General features: G+C 48.9%; 1 protein-coding gene across 2 annotated transcripts; it reads left to right on the top strand.

The window, feature by feature from the left end:
- The first annotated feature begins 3,125 nt into the window (after positions 1-3,125).
- On the top strand, positions 3,126-13,065 carry Mcfd2 (multiple coagulation factor deficiency 2, ER cargo receptor complex subunit). 2 transcript variants are annotated; one of them, XM_075955599.1, is made up of 5 exons: positions 6,329-6,368; positions 7,545-7,597; positions 8,606-8,763; positions 10,369-10,528; positions 11,720-13,065. In XM_075955599.1, exons 1-5 carry the CDS (start codon positions 6,362-6,364, stop codon positions 11,849-11,851), a joined length of 510 nt encoding a protein of 169 aa, XP_075811714.1. In that variant the 5' UTR covers positions 6,329-6,361; the 3' UTR covers positions 11,852-13,065. The 2 variants fall into 2 exon arrangements, with proteins under 2 accessions (XP_075811715.1, XP_075811714.1); XM_075955600.1 differs by lacking the exons at positions 6,329-6,368; positions 7,545-7,597 and adding an exon at positions 3,126-3,226.
- Positions 13,066-18,028: the final 4,963 nt, after the last annotated feature.

Raw genomic sequence — 18,028 nt, 5'->3', positions numbered from 1 at the left:
ATTGAAAATCACACTTGGGGAAGGAGATGCGCGATGCCACCTACTTGCTATCTACTTGCTACTCAGAGCCTCAGTCTTTTCTCATAATAAAGTTGTTTTTGTCTTTCTCCACTTGTGTTGGTTGGAACTTAAGCGCACAGAGGAAATGGGTCATTTAGATCCCACAGCAAGGCTCCAACTCATGCGGCTCTTGGCCAGTTCAGTTAACAGGCTATGGACCAAGATCCTCTTTAATCTGTGCTTTCAAATCCAACCGTTTCTAACCTAGATTTGCCATTCCTTTGAAGGACTTTGTAGGAAGCTACTAACAAAGGTCAGTATTCACAAATATTCTAGATAGTTCTCTTAGAATACAACTATGTTTGGCATGGGGACTGTGCTCAAGGTACAGCAAGTGACAGCCACTCGGCAGTTTTACTATTGTTAAAAGAGGGTCACCAGGTTTTCAGTTTGGAAGGGAGACTTTTTCGTGCCAGCTCTCTTGGTCTAGTCAGATTGGTCACAAGGTACAGAATAGCCGTCTCAGAATCAGAGGTCGCTTCTCAGTCATGGACCAAGCTTGGGCAATAACAGGTGGAAACAGACACTAACTGGGGCCTCCCATAGTGGAGGATGGGTCCTTGGAATAGAATCACAGGAAGTAGGAAGAGGTATAAATGTGTTTTAAAGTCTTGTCTTGAAATCACAAAGAGATTTGCTGAAAGACTATAGACAGAGGTGATAGGATCAGGAAGACCTTTCAGAATTTTAACTAGTTGGGTGGTAGTGGTGTAAGTCTTTGATCCCAGCACTTGGGAGGCAGAGGCAGGCAGATCTCTGTGAGTTCAAGGCCAGCCTTCTCTACAGAATGAGTTCCAGGACAGTCAAGGATACACAGAGAAACCTTGTCTCGAAAAACCAAAATAAAATAAAAAATAATAAAAATTAATAGAATTTTAACTTGAGCAACTGAATGAATATCAATGACATAGCTATAACAGACAAGACTGAGAGACAAGACTCAAACACAGGTTTGAGGGAGAAAGTCAAGATTTTGGAAGGGTTGGTTAAACTAGAGATGCCAGTTAGACATTCATATGGGAATAAGAAGGACGCAGCTATTTAGGGGAACTGAAAATGATAAGGGGAGGTATGTGATCTGTAGATAAACAAATATGGAAAAGAAGGTTCAGTTGGGAAAGCACAGCCATCCAAGCAAGAGGACCTGAGCCTGGACCACTAGCACCCATAGGAAAGCCTGGCAGGGTGGAAAGTGTCTGTCATCCCAGTGCTGGGGGAGGGAGGTGCGAGACAACAGGATCCCTAGAGCGCACTGGCTGCTCATCTAGCCTTGCCAAATTGATGAACTCCAGGTTCACTGAGAGAACGTCTCAAAACATAAGAGGAAGGTATTCAATGCAGATTTATGGCATCCACACCTAGGTACACACACACCCCTACATGGACACATATAAATACATCACATATACACATATAAAACCCTTTTTGGGAGTTTATCTGCATGCAATTGGGCTTCTGAGCACAGGACTAGTTGAAATCACACCGTGTTGCTAGAGAAGGGCACTCAGGACCTTGACACATTTTTATTTGTACATTGACCAGAGGATGTGAAGCCAGAACAGCCAAGAAAGAACAACCAGTCAGATAAGAGAACAAAGAGCGCAGGTGTCATAAAACAAAGGGAAATGCTTCAGGGTGTGTGTGTGTGGTGAACAGTGTTGGGGAAGTAAGCAAGCCAGAAGAGACCACTGGCTTTGCGTGGAGATTGCCATTTCTATAGCACTGTGGGAAAGAGAAGACAAGCTCATATGCTGATAAGAATGATGAGGTAGAAAGAGAGATGACAAACGACAGCATTCACAGAAAAGGGGAAAGAAGGGAAGTGACTGGTTTGGTGGCAAATGCCTACTTAAAAAAATAGTCTGGGAGTGAAGGAAGGAGGATTAGGAGTTCCAGGCTTCTCTCACCTGCGTAGTAAGTTCAAGGTCAGCCTGAGTTTGCTGAAGTCCTGCCTCAACGTAATGAAAAGAAAAAATAAGCAAGTGTTGGTTAAACAGACTGAGGACATAGTTATCAGTTACTGGCCTTCTTAAAAGAAGGTATTATAAGTTGCCTGTATTTGGCGCTCCCAGGACAGGGCCTCATAGGTAGAAGATGGATAGACGGCAGATTCAGGGTACCCAGAATGAACTGGATCAAATTAATCTAAACTTAAAAATGAGATGGAATGTTGTGCTAATAATCTCTTTAGAGACTCTGATACTTTTTTTTCTCCCTATGGGATAATGTTGAGATTTTAATCTTGGATGAAAGAGGGGGAGCAAGACAAAGACAGTATTGGCCAATTTTTAAGGTCTTAAGGAAGGAAGGCGACTTTGATACAATCTCTCTACACAGTTACTCTCTCCCCTTTTTGATGTAGGCACATCTGAAAAAAAAAACTGATTGTGTATCTTTATGGATACACATAGCAGAAGAATTTTAAAATGTACAGTTCCAGGCTCATACATGTGGTCTATACACATTCACTGAACAATTTTGTGTAGAAGAAAAGGGCAGGATCGTTTTTCAAATGATTGCATCTTCCCTCAAACAATAAAAACAGACGCTTTCAGATACTTCACAAGCTGGGTCATCCATAAAGTCTTGGTGGAGCTTGTGAGTGAATATGTACTGACGATGAGGAATGAAGCAAAGAGAAAATAGAAGTAGGCCAATCTGGGAAACGGAGGGGCGCAGGCGAGCACCGGCATCTTCGGGCTGTTTCATTAGGACAGGAATTTGGGGTTTTACTCTCTTTAGACCCAGTTTGCAGTGAGGAACCGCAGGAACCAAGAACGAAGCCGAAGGACAGAGAAGGGGTGGCTGGTCAGCTTTGGAGTCCGCCCCATCCGGATCCGGCGGCCCACAGCCCACGTCGAGTCACGTCCCGGGGCTTCCGGGGTTGCCTAGCAACTAGCGCCCCGCTGGTGCTCCCGGTGGCCGGAGCAGCCGGGTGTCGCCCTCAGGAGGCGGGTCCAGACGGACCAGCCGCGCAGGACACGTGGACTCAACGGAGCGGTTCGCGCAAGGGGCGTGGCCAACGGGCCCGGTGGGCGGGTGGGAGGCGGTGCGCGTGCGCGGCTGGGCGGGGGGCGGGTCCGGCGGGCCGGGAATAAGCGTCGGGGGACGGTAGCTGGCAAGGCTCACGCTGGAGTGCTTCGCGACTGCGTCGGGGATTGTCAGGGTGAGTGAACCCACGGCGGGAAGTCTGGCCCTCAGGGCAGAGGTCAGCGGGCCTTACCGAGGTCTGAGGCTCGGGATGGGAGGCCGGAGCGGCGGGGTGGAGGGCGCCGACCATCCGGGCGCAGCGGAATCTGTGGTCCATGGCAGCAGCCTGTCTTCTGAGGGGGCGTCGGGGTCAGAAGTGTCTGCCCGCAGGGCCCGGCGCTCTGCCCCTAGTAGGGAGGGGAAGGTGTCTTAGTATCATGCTATGGGTCCAGCTATGTGGGCTGGACACTGACCCCGGCTGGCCTGGAAGCACACGGGCCCTGGGCTCTACTCCTTCTGCCCTGGCTCCCCCATCGTCCTGGGGCAGACCCACAGGTCCTGTTGTCCAGGCGGGGTTGACTAGTCTGAGCCTGGGCGGTTGTAAAGACAAGGGATGCTCGTTTTTCTTGTTTTCCCTCTCTGGAGCATATGGCACCTCCATCCACACAGATGCTCAAAACTAGAGGCCTGGGCGTTATTCTCACCTGCACTCCTTAGTTGCATCGAACCCATTTGGAACTCTCATTTTCCGAACACCTTCTTGCCCCAGGCAATTCAGCCTCCCTTTCTGCTCCTTTGACTGTTTCCTGAGCCTCTTCTGTTCATCCAGTACAGGAGAGCTAGAGACGCAGACTTAAATCTCATATGTCCCACCACCCCTGCCCCATTCCCTTGCCCTTCTGTGGCTTCTCATTGCCCTTTCAAGCTCTTTCTTGCACAGGCCTGCAAAGCCTGTTGTGATTCAACCTTCTTAAGACCCGTCCCTCCGCAACTGATTGATTATTCTGTTCCTACATGGGATCCAAGTCTTGTCTGAGTTTAGGTGTTTACTGTCGTATGTTCCTTCTTCGAGGGACACAGGTTTTTGGTTGAAATATTTCTTCGCATGCTTCCTGCGTCGTTCCAAGTGTGAGTGGGGGATTGTGTGATACTCTTGGGCACCTCATTTAGTGACCTCTGTTTTTCATTAGCCTGTGATCTGTGATAGAGGGGTCAGCCTGAGTCCACAGCCCTGTTCTCCCAGCCTTTGCAGGTCTGCTCTTTCTGTGTTTCTAGGCTGTTAGTTAAATGTATAAGGGTAGTGTGACTTTTCTTTGGCTTCCCCCAGTGATCAGATAGATCATAATTAAACGCCAGCCTGCTCAGGACAAGTTTTCAGCCTCAGCCCATGTAGAGGTTTCTTTAACCTGGAGACTTACTGGTTACTTTTACTTCAAGAACTTGGAGCTGGCAAAGTAAGAAGCAAGCGCTGGGCAGTTTTCTTTGGCATTGACTCTGGGTACAGGATATCTGTATGTTGTCAAACGTGGCTGCTTTGAATGTAAATTCTTAACTAAGAGCCCCAGGACTTAGAAAAGAAGCTATGAACAGCTGCTAAGAGGAAAGCTAGGAGGAAAGAAAACTCTCTGATAGGAATAATGATACAATTGGAGGGAAGGGTGGGCCAGCCCTTCCTTCCCAGGAGTGGGAATGCTTCAGAGGAGAGTTCAAGCTTAGGCCAGAGATAAAGGCTGACATATTGGTGTGCCACATCTCATCTTATTCAGGCCAGCTCAGCATTGTTCAGTACGCAAGGTCCTGGCCTTTGGAAGGGGGAAAAGAAAAGTAGGAAGGAAGAAACAGACCGGGAAGTAGGCGGTGCTAGCTGCAAGAGTCTTTGAACCATGCCTAGAAGGGATGGCGAGATGCAGTCAATGGAAACAGAGGCTGCAGGCGCAGTGAGAGGGACCTGGTGGAGTCAAGGCTTTAGGGAGGCCAGCACGGCCTTACCAGACGCCTGCTGCTCCTGTGACAAATGCTGAGGCAGGGGTCATTTCCTGAGCCCCCTGGATGGGAGCCTCACCGCCTGGGCTAAGGGGCTGATCTGTTGGGCTTAGCAATGTCCTTTTCCTCCTTCACTGCCATGTGCGGGTCTCTCCCAAAGTGCGTGTTCCGCTGAAGATGATCTCCCCCAAAGTGAGTAATCAAGAGTGTATGAGTAGTTGTTAACCTAACCTATAAATGAGCCATTTATAGGAGAACCTGACAGTCAAGTTTCCAAGACTTCAGGCCCATCAGAAGAAGACTCCATATGGTAGTTGGCTTTTTTTATTAAACTCTTTGAGGGCCGACCACCCAGCTCCCAAATAAATAACACGGAGACTTATTCTTACTTATGAATGCCCGGCCTTAGCTTGACTAGAACTTAAATTATCCCGTTTCTCTTTAACTACATTTTGCCTCTGGGCTTTTTAGGTAAAAAGTTTTATTCTATATAGCTTAATTTCATTACTCCATGACTGGCTGGGTGACTCGCTGGTCCCTGGCATCCTCCTCTCCTCTTTTTCTTGTTCCTTGTTCTTCTCCCTAGATTTCTCCTGTATTTATTCTCTGCTCACCAGCTCTGCCTATTTCTCTCTCCTGCCCTAGCTTCCACAGCATAAACGAATGTAACACATCTTCCATTAATACTCCACAACACCACACATGGGTGTCTGCCCGTCTTTAGGAAAGGAGAATCAGTCAGTTAATCAATCTCTTCTCACATGGATTTTTCTCTAGCTTGGCTAATGCAATTTCCTGAAAGCCAGTGGGCTTGGGAATTCCCGGGGCTTCTCTTCCAAACTGTATGCCCATGGCCTTGAACTGTGTAATCGGAGTGTGGATGATGCAACTTGTTCTTTGGGCGGGATGGAGCACTCTGTTTGCTCTTGACTGGGAGCATTTAATTTCCCAGGTGGCAGTGAGTTACCTTTTGTCATTATGGTGCTTGTGGGATCTTCCTTCTGGTTAGGAGCCTGTGGCAGTATGCTCAGTGGTTTCTTGGCTTTTATGGTGTGTCATTTGACAAAAGGATAATGTGGACTCACGGTATGTTTATTAATAACTTGGTTACTCTTTGGTATTACCTGAGTAGAAAGTATCCCCATAGATACACATCCCAACTGGATCCAACCATGTTGGTAGAGGAAACCACAGATTCAGTGATCACCCAACTCAACTATCTGTCCAGTGGACAGCTTCAAAGTTCTACCCTTAATTACACAGATGTCAGAACTTGGCTGCAGATGGCATAATGGGTAAGTTGCTTGCAGCTTGAGGACTCAGTTTCCAATACCCACCATCCACACCAATGCCAGGTATGTGGCAGCTGCCTATGATCTCGGTGATTGGGAGGCAGAGATAGGGGTTAGGCAAGCTCGCTAGCTAAACTAGCTAAATCAGCAGCTTGGCTTCAGTGAGAGATCCTGCCTCCATAGAGAGCAATTAAGCAAGACACCTGAAACCAACCCGATCTCCACACACACTTGCTGTGTAGACCAGACTGGCCTCGAATTCGTAGAGATTCATCTGCCACTGCTTCCCTAGTGCTGAGATTAAAGGGTAAAAAGAATCACAATTTAACAGTCTTCGTTAAAACAGTGTACTTGTGTGTGCATATATATTTACTTTACAATATGAATTTTGGGTAGACTTTTGGCCCCAGCTTAGGCTGCGGTGGTGGCAGCAGCAGCAGCTGCAGCCGCAGTGAGGGAAGCCAAGGGGGAAGTGAGCGGGGAGGGCTATGGGGCTCTGAGCTGAGTGCCAAGCTGGGGCAGTTTATGCCCAAATGGCCACGGCTGGCCAGAGCTACCAGAGACTCTAGTGGCCCCACGAATCAGGCGGCAGGTGTTGCGAATTAGGTCGGTACGATAAATAACCAGGCCAACTCAAGAATAACAATTATATTTTCATGGTTATAAGGGGAAACTCACGCTACAAAATTGGGTGGTCCGACTGCACAGAGAGAGCACGCACCTGAGTCCTCCCAGTTTTTCTTCCTGGGCTCCAGGTAGCCACGCCTTAACTAGATGTGATTGGTTGGCAGAGTTTCCCCATCACTCTATATTAGAAGCCTTGTGCAGAATGACAGCTGTCATGTTGTCACCGCACATGACTGTAGTCAGGCTGGAGACTGCTCTGTTGCACCCTGAACATTGTACCTCCCAGTGGTTGCCGCTCCCTTTGTAGGGACAATGGCAGGAGATGGGAAAACTTCGTAAATGTCAGAGGATGGCAATCTCTCAGGTCCTCCTTGAGAGCTTTAGGGTGGGTGAAGGGCTGCCGTGCCACCGCTTCCCAGCCGGGTACAAGGAGGAGATGGCGCAGCTTGGGAGCTGTGCTGAGTTTACGGACTGTTGAGGGGGAACCTGAACATTATGGCTGAAGGTTTGGGGTCCTGCTACTGTTAGTCATGGTGGAATGGCTCTGCCTTTTGAGATGGGAACACCAGGCTGTATTTGAGGTCCTGAGTTGTCTTCACCTTCCATTTTGAGGTGAGTCTCCCATCGAAACCCAGAAAGGACAGGACTTTCCAGTGAAGCAGCAGGTAATAGAGACCTACCTAAGCTGCGGTGCCAGCATGTATGTGACCTAAGTTGGCCTTCAGGGAGCTTGCCAGGTGGCTGAATTGTCTTGTTGATCTTAAGTCCAAGTGTCATTAAGATGTAATCTGAATTTCGGTGGAACTTCCCTTCCCAATGCTCTCACATGTTCTGTTATGAACCCCTTCCAGGGCCCTGGCGAGGGGATAAGATGGGGTGATGGACTCTTCCACATCACTGCTTTGAGGTTGCTGTGACCAGCCTGATGGCTTCCCTCAGCTCCCAGGGTCCTGTCTCCAGTCCTGCCTCCCTCTACTCCTTTCCGCTGAGCCACGAGCCAAGTCGGCCTGAAGCCAGGCCAGCCTGTGATCTCATCTCTGTTCTCAGGAAATGTCAGCCTCCTGGCTCAGCCTGTGTAGCTCGTTCACCTTTACACCTGCCACCGCTCTTGCTGCCTGCCACGAGACCAAGCTCCTTGCCGCACCTTCTCCTGCTTGGCTGCCATCCTTCCTAGACCCAGTGTGCCCGCCGTCTGCCCAGGCCTAGCTGAAGCATCAGCATGTCAGTCCTTCGCCTGTGGGCATCTCAGACCTCCCAGGGGTTTTCTGTTTTGAGAACTCACGCTCCAGTGGGCAGCGCTTGTCTTCGTGGGCTGTCAGCATGTGGACAGGTCTAGGCTTTGGGTCCTGTTAAGCTCGCGTGTGCCTGCTCAGCCCTCTGTCATTCCATCAGAAAATTGTGGACCTCTACTATCAGAGAGTGGTGGGAACCAGGAGAGCTAGTAGCAAGGCTGGTGGTACTGGGTATCGAACCCAGACCCTGGTGCAGGCTGGGCAAGGGCTCTGTCCCTGAGCTCCAGCTCCAGTCCCATAGCTGATCTCTAGCCAGTTCTAAGGGATCCTGCCTGCGGTCTCCCCACCTCCCAGGCTTCCCAAGAGCATATGCTGCCAGCTGTTAGAAGGGACCTTAGCTCTAGGGCTCTGCCTTCATCGTCTGTGTCTCCCACCTCCCAGGTACCAGGAACCATGACAAACCTGCGGCTGCTCGGTGCTCCCTTCCTGTGCGTCCTGCTCTGGACCTTTTGTGTTCCACATGCTAGGGCCCATGACCCTGGGGCTGGCACCCATCAAGGCAGCGTGGGCCTGGACAAGAACACAGTGCACGATCAAGAGTATGTATTCACCGGGGGATGGGGTTCGCCCACAGGGCACCCCGCCTTCTTTCTTTTGGTACCAATTTATAGGGCTCCTGGACATTTTTCAAATATGGAGGTGTTATGCCGAAGTTTCTGGTCCCCAAATGAATTCACGGAGCCAGATTTCTGATACAAATTACATGAGGGTTTTTAATAATATTCATATTTATACTCGAGTTTGGACCACACCTCCACCACGCCAATGCAGTGGGTGAGGGAAATGCAGCCCCAAACCTGGGGAAGGGGAGAACGTTTAAAGGGAAAACACCATAGTCAGGGGAGTTGGAGTCCTGTCGTCTCGGATTGGGTGAGGAATACATAGGATAAGGTAGTTTCTGAACCCGTTGGTCAGAATGGCCCTAACAAAGAGCCATTAATAACTGACAAGATGTCTTCAAGGGCAGGATGCCTCCTAGGAATATCTGGACCTCATTAAATTTATGGTCCTGCTCCCTATCTTCTTGATTGACCATTTTTAGGGTATTTGTTCAAGTTTCAGCACATTTCTGGAGCTGAGATTGCACACCCCCCAACTCCTTATATGGGGTTTAAGATGAAGGTCCTTCTTTAAAACGGGGTTTGCAAAGTCAGGTCCTCACAGAGGTTGGCCCTTTGGGATTCCTGGTTGTATGGTATTCTGTCTTCACCATCTCATAGGTGGAGGATCTTGAAGCCTAAAAACAGTGAATTATTTGTTAGAACTTGGTCGTCTTCTTTAATTCCCCCCGCCCCCAATACACATGTAGTAGCAGAATCCAGAATATAATTATGGCTTCCTGATTCTGACAAGGTTTTTTGTGACACATTCAAATGTCCAGCCCTTCTTGGTGAGTAAGCTTCACACATTATACTTTGTATCTACTTTTTTGGAGACAGGGTCTTCAAATGTAGCCCTGGCTGGTCCGGAACTTGCTGTGTAGAACAGGCCTTGAACTCACAGAAATCCATCTGCCTTTGCCTCCTGAGTAGGATTAAAAGCATGTGCCACCATGCTTATTCTAATCCTTATTTTAAAAATTACTTTTTAAACTGGTAGCTCAAAAATACTGTGAGCAAATTCCAACCGGAAAGAGAAGGCATTCTGGTTCCACTCTGATGGGCGACTGCGTGTTTTTCCGGTCCCACTCAGACAGGCAGCCTGCGTGTTTTTCCGGTCCCACTCAGACAGGCAGCCTGCGTGTTTTTCCGGTCCCACTCAGACAGGCAGCCTGCGTGTTTTTCCGGTCCCACTCAGACAGGCAGCCTGCGTGTTTTTCCTGTCCCACTCAGACAGGCAGCCTGCGTGTTTTTCCTGTCCCACTCAGACAGGCGGCCTGCGTTTTTCTGGTCCCACTCAGACAGGCGGCCTGCGTGTTTTTCTGGTCCCACTCAGACAGGCGGCCTGCGTGTTTTTCTGGTCCCACTCAGACAGGTGGCCTGCGTGTTTTTCTGGTCCCACTCAGACAGGCGGCCTGCGTGCTTGGTCACTTTGTGGCCCTGACTGTGTGTTGTGTCCTTGAATGTGGTCTGTGTCTGAACTGGATACAGTTTTACTTTTCAGCGTTTTTAAAGTTTTGGCATGTTCTGACTGTTGGTTTTCAGGCATATCATGGAACATCTAGAAGGTGTCATTGACAAACCAGAGAAGGAGATGTCCCCTCAAGAACTGCAGCTCCACTATTTCAAAATGCATGACTATGATGGCAATAATCTGCTTGACGGCTTAGAGCTCTCCACGGCCATCACTCACGTCCATAAGGAGGTAAGTCAGGGAGTTCAGGCTGGGCGCATCTGGGTCATGCCTGGTCTAGGCGACCGGTGCTGTCCTTGTCCCTCAGCCGTGCGGCCGAGCTTCTTCCCATCTAGTGCCAGCCTGCCTCTCCTCAGCTCCCCAGAGAAGCAGAGCTGGCGGCCCAGGCTGGGCCCACTTCGGCATTTCCACTGCATCTAGAGTTTATGGGTCCAGCCTAACAGACAGACCAGGTTCACGATGCGGGTTTGAGAAGAATGGTGGTGACTCTAGGACCAAGGGACAGAGAGCTTTGGGAGGGGTTGGGGTTTGTGTGTATTGTGCGGTGCTCGCTGGTGTCCCAAGGCACTTCCATAGCCAGCCTGGGCAGGGGCAGACACTGTTATCCTCTTCTAGCTGAGGGACTTGAGATCCAGACTGAATGTTTTCCCCTCTGCTGCAGTGAGGGAGAAGGAGAGAGGAGGACCACCACAAGCTCAGTGTGGGTTCTCCCTGCAGGCAGTAGGGAGCACCAGCAAGTTTTCACTGCAGTCTTTTTGGGGAGGCTTCTGTGTGGTAGGGATGGGGAGACTGGTGCCTGGGGAGTTAGGGCTCAGCAGCCCTGGCACATGAGGTGGTGGCAGCCAGAGATGTGACCAAGGGAGAGCTGGCCACCTTGACAATGACAGGTTCGCAGCTGGCACAACCCTCCCACTCCAGCTTCTAGACGGCATAGTGATTTCAAAGGGCAGACATGCCAACCGTTGACAGTGTTTTCTTCCTCGTGTCCTGGCCCTGAGGTGTCCAGTATGTCACCGTTTCCATTTTTTTAGGCGACTTGTTCAGAGGGCTCAGGCCCTGAGAGTTTTTCTTAGGATGAGTGTATAGGTTATAGATTTTGACAAACAGTTCTTTGTAATCCAGACCTGCCCGACTTTTTGCAGTGGCTGTACATTACTTTCATAACTAAAAAAAGAGTAAACAGTAAGTTTCTAAAGCAAAAAAGCAAGGATCTGTTTTGGTCACATCTTTCTTGTAACTAGCATATGTAGTTTCCCACGTGGATCTTTTATAAATTGACACTCTCTGCTGTATGAGTCTAGATTCCTAGAAGTGACCACATATTACCTTGAAAGCTTCTAGTAAGTCAACACGGAACTTTTAGGCATTTGCTAATGCGCCTTTGTAATTCTGCACCTGTTCATCTCATTTGCCCTCTTGCAGGAGGGGAGTGAGCAGGCCCCAGTAATGAGCGAGGATGAACTGATTAGCATAATAGATGGCGTTTTGAGAGATGATGACAAGAACAATGATGGATACATCGACTATGCTGAATTTGCAAAGTCCCTGCAGTAGCTGTTACATGCAAATATGACCCTTGATAATGTGATGGACCTTGTCTGGTAATGCCAAACAACTCATTTCCATCCTCTGCCGGTTGGTTCCACTGGGGTGGGGAAGAAGCCAAAAGTCCCCAAGTGCTTTTAAACTTGTCGGACTGGAGCTGGACAAGACTCTTCAGAAGGGTGTTGGATATTATTCCCAAGCTCTCAGGAACTTGACTGTACAATGCCACTCTTAATTTCTTGATGTTAATTCATGCTACCTGGAAAGTAAAGACATCTGCTGTGCCAAGTGGACACTCTTCAGTAACCGTGGAGGGAACGTGTGCACACCACACGTTTTCCCTGGCGGGTCCTGTCTCTAGGCAGATGTGGTCAGGATTCTGTTCCCCTGCATCCAGCATCACTTTGGGCAGGTGGCTCTATACTAGCATATATTAAAGCCACAGTGTAAGAAGACCGTCACCTATTGAGTTCACCCGGATGCAGAGACGTAAGATTCTGTGTCCGTTGGTGTTTTGGAGATGAGACACCACTGGCCTAAGTAGTGTTTTCCAGTTCTTCAGTATTTTATACAACTACTGCCACCCCAGCCTGGGAGACCTTAAATTTGAGAGTGTTTTCTAATCACTATCTACCGTTTGAGTTCCCCTAATCCTTGTATTCATCCTTGCTTCCAGGGCTCCCTTCATGGAGTATGAGCTAATGACATGATTTTGCAGGTTTGAACTATCAGCTGGTCTAGCCTGAGCGAGACCCGAAAAGATGAGTCGCTCAGAATGGTGATTAACCTCATTGAAGTTTTGAAGGAATGTTTTAAAAATTACCTCTTTGAGCCTGAATATGAGAATTTTTCCTTTCGGGGGAAGCTCAGAAAAGGAAGCCTAAAGCCTTTTAGCATTGTGATTCCTAGTAGAGGCTGAAAGACACGCAGCCGCGGGGTGTAATTTGCTTTGTGGGATGTGGCAGACATTACTATAAAAGAGAATCCAGAGTGATGGCAGGACCGGGAAAAAAACAATCAAATTTGCTTTAAGACCTATAGAGACTTATTTTCTTTATTGAAGTATTCTTGTAAGAAAACGTATGTATTTGTAAGACAGTTTCCTGTGTTAGGTATTTGTGCAATCAGAGCTGACTTGTAAACTATTCTTGTAATATCTCATTATTTTGAAAGATTTATATAATGAACTCTGGCTATCTGATAATAAACGGCTAAAAAAAATAGGAGCAGCCCATTATTTCTTCACAGCCTTTTCCCAATTGCATAAAGGCGCATTTAACACAGAATTTATACATCCCTGCCTTTTTCCCAGGAACAGAGACACAGTTGCCTGGACCCTGTTCCTTTCTGCAGACTAGATTCTTAGTGTCCAGAGTCACTTTCCCTGTTAGGCATGGGTCTGTTTTTATCCTGAATGAACTCACCTTTGACTCTTCCCTCTCCAGCCACATTCAGCTTGAGACTCTAGGTCAGTAAATACAGAGCTTCCCCTGGAGTCCGGTAACTTTTTCAATTAGATCACGTTATTGAGTGGTCCCAGGTCTGAGTGTCAAGCACTCACACTTTCCTGTTGGCAAAGGTTCCCTCTGCTTCCTCCCCCACAGAGACTCTGGACTGACCCTTCTGGAAAGCTGCCCCTCTGGAAGGATCTTGGGAGTGGCAGCTGGGAAGGAGTCATCGAGGACGAAGGAAAGGTCCTTCAAAGACAGAATTGGACCCTTCCTCGATGGCTGGCTGTTTGTACTTACTTCATGTTACCCCCATGGTCCATGCTTGCCTTTCCTGACGGGAGAGGGTGTGGAACTTTAGGGTTCCTCACATCTCCTAGGCAAGGCTTGACCCTCTCAGCCTGTGAACACTGGGGACATCTGCAAACTGCCTTATCTCCAGCATGGAGATGGTGTGTGCCCAGGAGGGCAGCCTGGTGCAAGGATTGAGGATGAACTGAGGTTTGGATTCAGGCCAGCTGTCCCTTATCTGTGAAGTTCTAAACTTCAGTTTCTCATCTAGAAAATAACTAAGAAGGGAATTAAAAAGCCACAAATGAATTAAGAAAATAAACAAAATCAGAGAACTGGGACTGGGAAGATAGGTAAGTTGGTAGGATGTGCATTGTAAGTGTGATGACTCCAGCATCCACAAAAACACTGTGAGGTGTGCAGTTGGTACCCTGGCGTGGGGAGGCAGAGACGGGACTGCTGGAGCCCTCCGGCCAGTCAGCCCAGACGAATCGGCAAGCTCTGGATCCCAGTGAGAGACCCCGTCTGTAAAAACAAGGTGGTGCTCCCAAGGAACAACACCTGAAGTTGACCTCTGACCTGCGCGCGCGTGTGTGCACCCATGTGCCTGTGCACTTAAACACACAAACCTGTCACATAAGACAAAAGTGCAGCACCTCGTATAGTACCCCTGTAGAGCATGCGCTAGTCAGTCACCTGCTCCCCAGATGGCTAACGGGCCTGTCAGTTCCTGTTTGGAGCAGCTGTGAGCTCTAAAGCCCCATGTCCTTGTGACTCCTGGAGCAGGGACCAAAGGAGCCCTACTGCCATTGTTCACATCTGTGCTGACTGAACGAGTGACTTCTCACGGGAGAGTCTGAGTCCTTCATGTCAGATGCAGTCATGAATCACTTCTTGTGAGCGGTGACTTCCCTGGCCCACTACAGTCACCCCACTGCTCCTTCTGAGCAGAGCAGTAGTTAGGTCTAGGAGAAGGTGTGCTGGAGAATGTGTGGGACAGTTGTTTCAACACCTGGCTTTCCAGTAGATTCCATTCCGCTAGGGAGTCTTGGACAGGTTTAAGAAAGCAATTAAGACATTTTAAAAAAATCAAATGGTGCAGGGTGGTGTGGCAAACACCTTTAATCCCAGCACTTGGGAGGCAGAGGCAGAGGCAGGTGGATCTCTGTGGGTTCAAGGCCAGCCTGGTCTACAGACCAAGTTCCGGAACAGCCAGAGCTATTACACAGCAAAACTCTGTCTCAAAAAAAACCAAAACAAACAAACTGGGGAGATGGGTCCACTTCCAGGGATTTGTTTCCCTCTGCTGACCTCCGTTGCTCTGGGACTACAGGTGTCCAGTGATATGCCCAGATTTTTGCATGAGGCCTGGGGATCCAAACTCAGGGCTGAGCCACTCCTGGTCCCTAAAGTGTCCATCTGTGGGCTAACAGAGATTCAGGAACCCCTCAGTCACGGCTCAGCAACCTAACTTTGGGTTACTGTGGAAGGCACTGGGTGGTAAGGAGAGCAGGAACAGAGGCACGGAAGTCACCGCGAGAGGCCTAGTGCCAGGCTGGTAGCACCCCAGCTTCCAGGAAAGTGGGTTTGCCTGCCATGTCCCTCCTGACCTGAAATCAGGGTTAGTCCAGTCAGGACACTGACCCCTACAGAGCAGCACGTTTTCTCTGCAAGGAACAGGGAGGTGTTGGGGAATGTGCAAGGCAGAACTCTGCACGTACCCTTGGTACTCTGTGAGCAGACAGACAATGAACGCTGGCTATCAGGCCCGACCCAGAGCAGGGGAGGCAGAATCCACTTGGTAGCAGGTTCTTTTTTTTGTTGTTTGTTTTTTGTTTTTCGAGACAGGGTTTCTTTGTGGTTTTGGAGCCTGTCCTGGAACTAGCTCTTGTAGACCAGGCTGGTCTCGAACTCACAGAGATCACAGAGATCCACCTGCCTCTGCTTCCCGAGTGCTGAGATTAAAGGCGTGCGCCACCACTGCCTGGTGGTAGCAGATTCTTGGTAACATGTTCACTGCAGTCTGAGAAGCATATCCTCGTGCCCTGTTGGCAGGAGGCCTAGGCCACCCTGCTCCCTGTGCTCTGACAAAGGATTCCAGCAGTCTCCTAATGAACTACCTCTTTCTAGCTTTGTCCAACTTGGTTTCAGTATTATTTGTAACTAAGAGAACCTCATCCACACATATAGCTCACCTGTATGTGGTGTGTGTGTGTTGGCAGAGGTTTCTCTCCCACCAGGTCCCGCAGTCGTTCCGTCCCCAAGAAATACACAGAGGTCTACATTGATCATAAACTGATTGGCCTATTAGCTCAGGCTTCTTATTAACTCTTGTAACTTATATTAGCCCATAATTCTTGTCTGTGTTAGCCACATGGCTTGGTACCTTTTTCGGCGAGGCAGTCACATCTTGCTTCCTCTGTGTCTGGATGACTGCAGACTGCATCTTTCCTCTTCCCAGAATTCTCCTGTTCTCATTGCTCTGCCTCTGCTTCCTGCCTGGCTACTGGCCAATCAGCATTTTATTAAACAAGTACAAGGAACAAATCTTTACATGGTAAAACCATTGTCCCATAGCATGTGTATGTGATGTATGTGGTATGTGTGTGTGTGTGGTGTGTGTGTGGCGTGTATGTAGTATGTGTGTGTGATGTGTGTGTGGTGTGATGTGTTTGTGGTGTGTATGTAGTGTGTGTGTGATGTGTGTGGTGTGTATATAGTATGTGTGTGTGTGATGTGTGTGTGTGGTGTGTGTGTGGTGTGTGTGATATGTGTGATGTGTATGTAGTATGTGTGTGTGTGGTGTGTGTGATGTATGTGTGGTGTGATATGTGTGTGGTGTGTGTGTGTGGTGTGTGTGTGGTGTGTATGTGTGGTGTGTATGTGATATGTGTGTGTGGTGTGTGTGGTGTGTGTGTGGTGTGTGTGTGTGGTGTGTGTGTGGTGTGTGTGTGGTATGTGTGTGGTGTGTGTGTCTGTGTGTGTGGTGTGTGTGTGTGTGGTGTGTGTGTGTGGTGTGTGTGTGGTATGTGTGTGGTGTGTGTGTCTGTGTGTGTGGTGTGTGTGTGTGTGGTGTGGTGTATGTGTGTGTCTGTGTGTGTGTGGTGTGTGTGTGGTGTGTGTGTGGTATGTGTGTGGTGTGTGTGTCTGTGTGTGTGTGGTATGTGTGTGGTGTGTGTGTGTCTGTGTGTGTGGTGTGTGTGTGGTGTGTGTGTGTGTCTGTGTGTGTGTGGTATGTGTGTGGTGTGTGTGTGGTGTGTGTGTCTGTGTGTGTGTGGTATGTGTGTGGTGTGTGTGTGGTGTGTGTGTGTGTGGTGTGTGTGGTGTGTCTGTGTGTGTGGTATGTGTGTGGTGTGTGTGTGTATGTGGTATGTGTGTGGTGTGTGTGTGTATGTGGTATGTGTGTGGTGTGTGTGTGTGGTATGTGTGTGGTGTGTGTGTGGTGTGTGTGTGTGTATGTGTGTGGTGTGTGTGTGTGTGGTATGTGTGTGGTGTGTGTGTGTGTGGTGTGTGTGGTGTGTGTGTATGTGGTATGTGTGTGGTGTGTGTGTGTGTGGTGTGTGTGTGGTGTAGTGTGTGTGGTGTGTGTGGTGTGTGTGTATGTGGTATGTGTGTGGTGTGTGTGTGTGTGGTGTGTGTGTGTGTGTGGTGTGTGTGTGTGTGGTGTGTGTGGTGTGTGTGGTGTGTGTGTGGTGTGTGTGGTATGTGTGTGGTGTGTGTGTGTGTGTGTGGTGTGTGTGGTGTGTGTGTGTGTGGTGTGTGTGTGGTGTGTGTGTGTGTCTGTGTGTGTGGTATGTGTGTGGTGTGTGTGGTGTGTGTGTGGTGTGTGTGGTATGTGTGTGGTGTGTGTGTGTGTGTGGTGTGTGTGTGTGTGTGGTGTGTGTATGTGGTATGTGTGTGGTGTGTGTGTGTGTATGTGTGAGAGTGTAGGGATGAGATGGCTAGTTGACCTTGCCCTGTCCACAGGATCAGCTCTTTGTGCTCATGAATCTGAGTCCTTTAACTGAAAAGTCCTCCTAAAATTACATTGTCTGTGCTTCATGCAGCTTTTAGTGCTAGGCAGTTTCTCTGACTCTTCCCCGCTGGACCTCTCACTGAGCTGGTCATAGACACCTTCTTGTTTTTACACTTCAGTGGAAACAAGGCCCAGCTTCCACAGATGAGACCAGAACTGAATTTGCCCTAAGGGCCCACAGGGCTTTTTGATTAGCTCATGGTTGAAGAGTCCACTAAGCTTGAGGCTCATGAAAATAAAAACGCATTTCCTTTCTTCTCTCAAACTGAGGGCCCCGAACACTATCTAGAAAGTGCTGGAACTGAAGTTAGGAAGTCTTGCTCTAAGAGCCCAGGGACATCACGTCCATCACACTCATTACAGCTCCGAGACAGTGAACACCCCGGGGTGCAGACCCAGCACCTTGGCTCCTGCTCCTCACACACAGTATTT

This window comes from Microtus pennsylvanicus, chromosome 21, assembly GCF_037038515.1.
Source record: "Microtus pennsylvanicus isolate mMicPen1 chromosome 21, mMicPen1.hap1, whole genome shotgun sequence".
Taxonomy (NCBI): domain Eukaryota; kingdom Metazoa; phylum Chordata; class Mammalia; order Rodentia; family Cricetidae; genus Microtus; species Microtus pennsylvanicus.
This window is presented reverse-complemented; position numbering and strand designations above follow the sequence as displayed.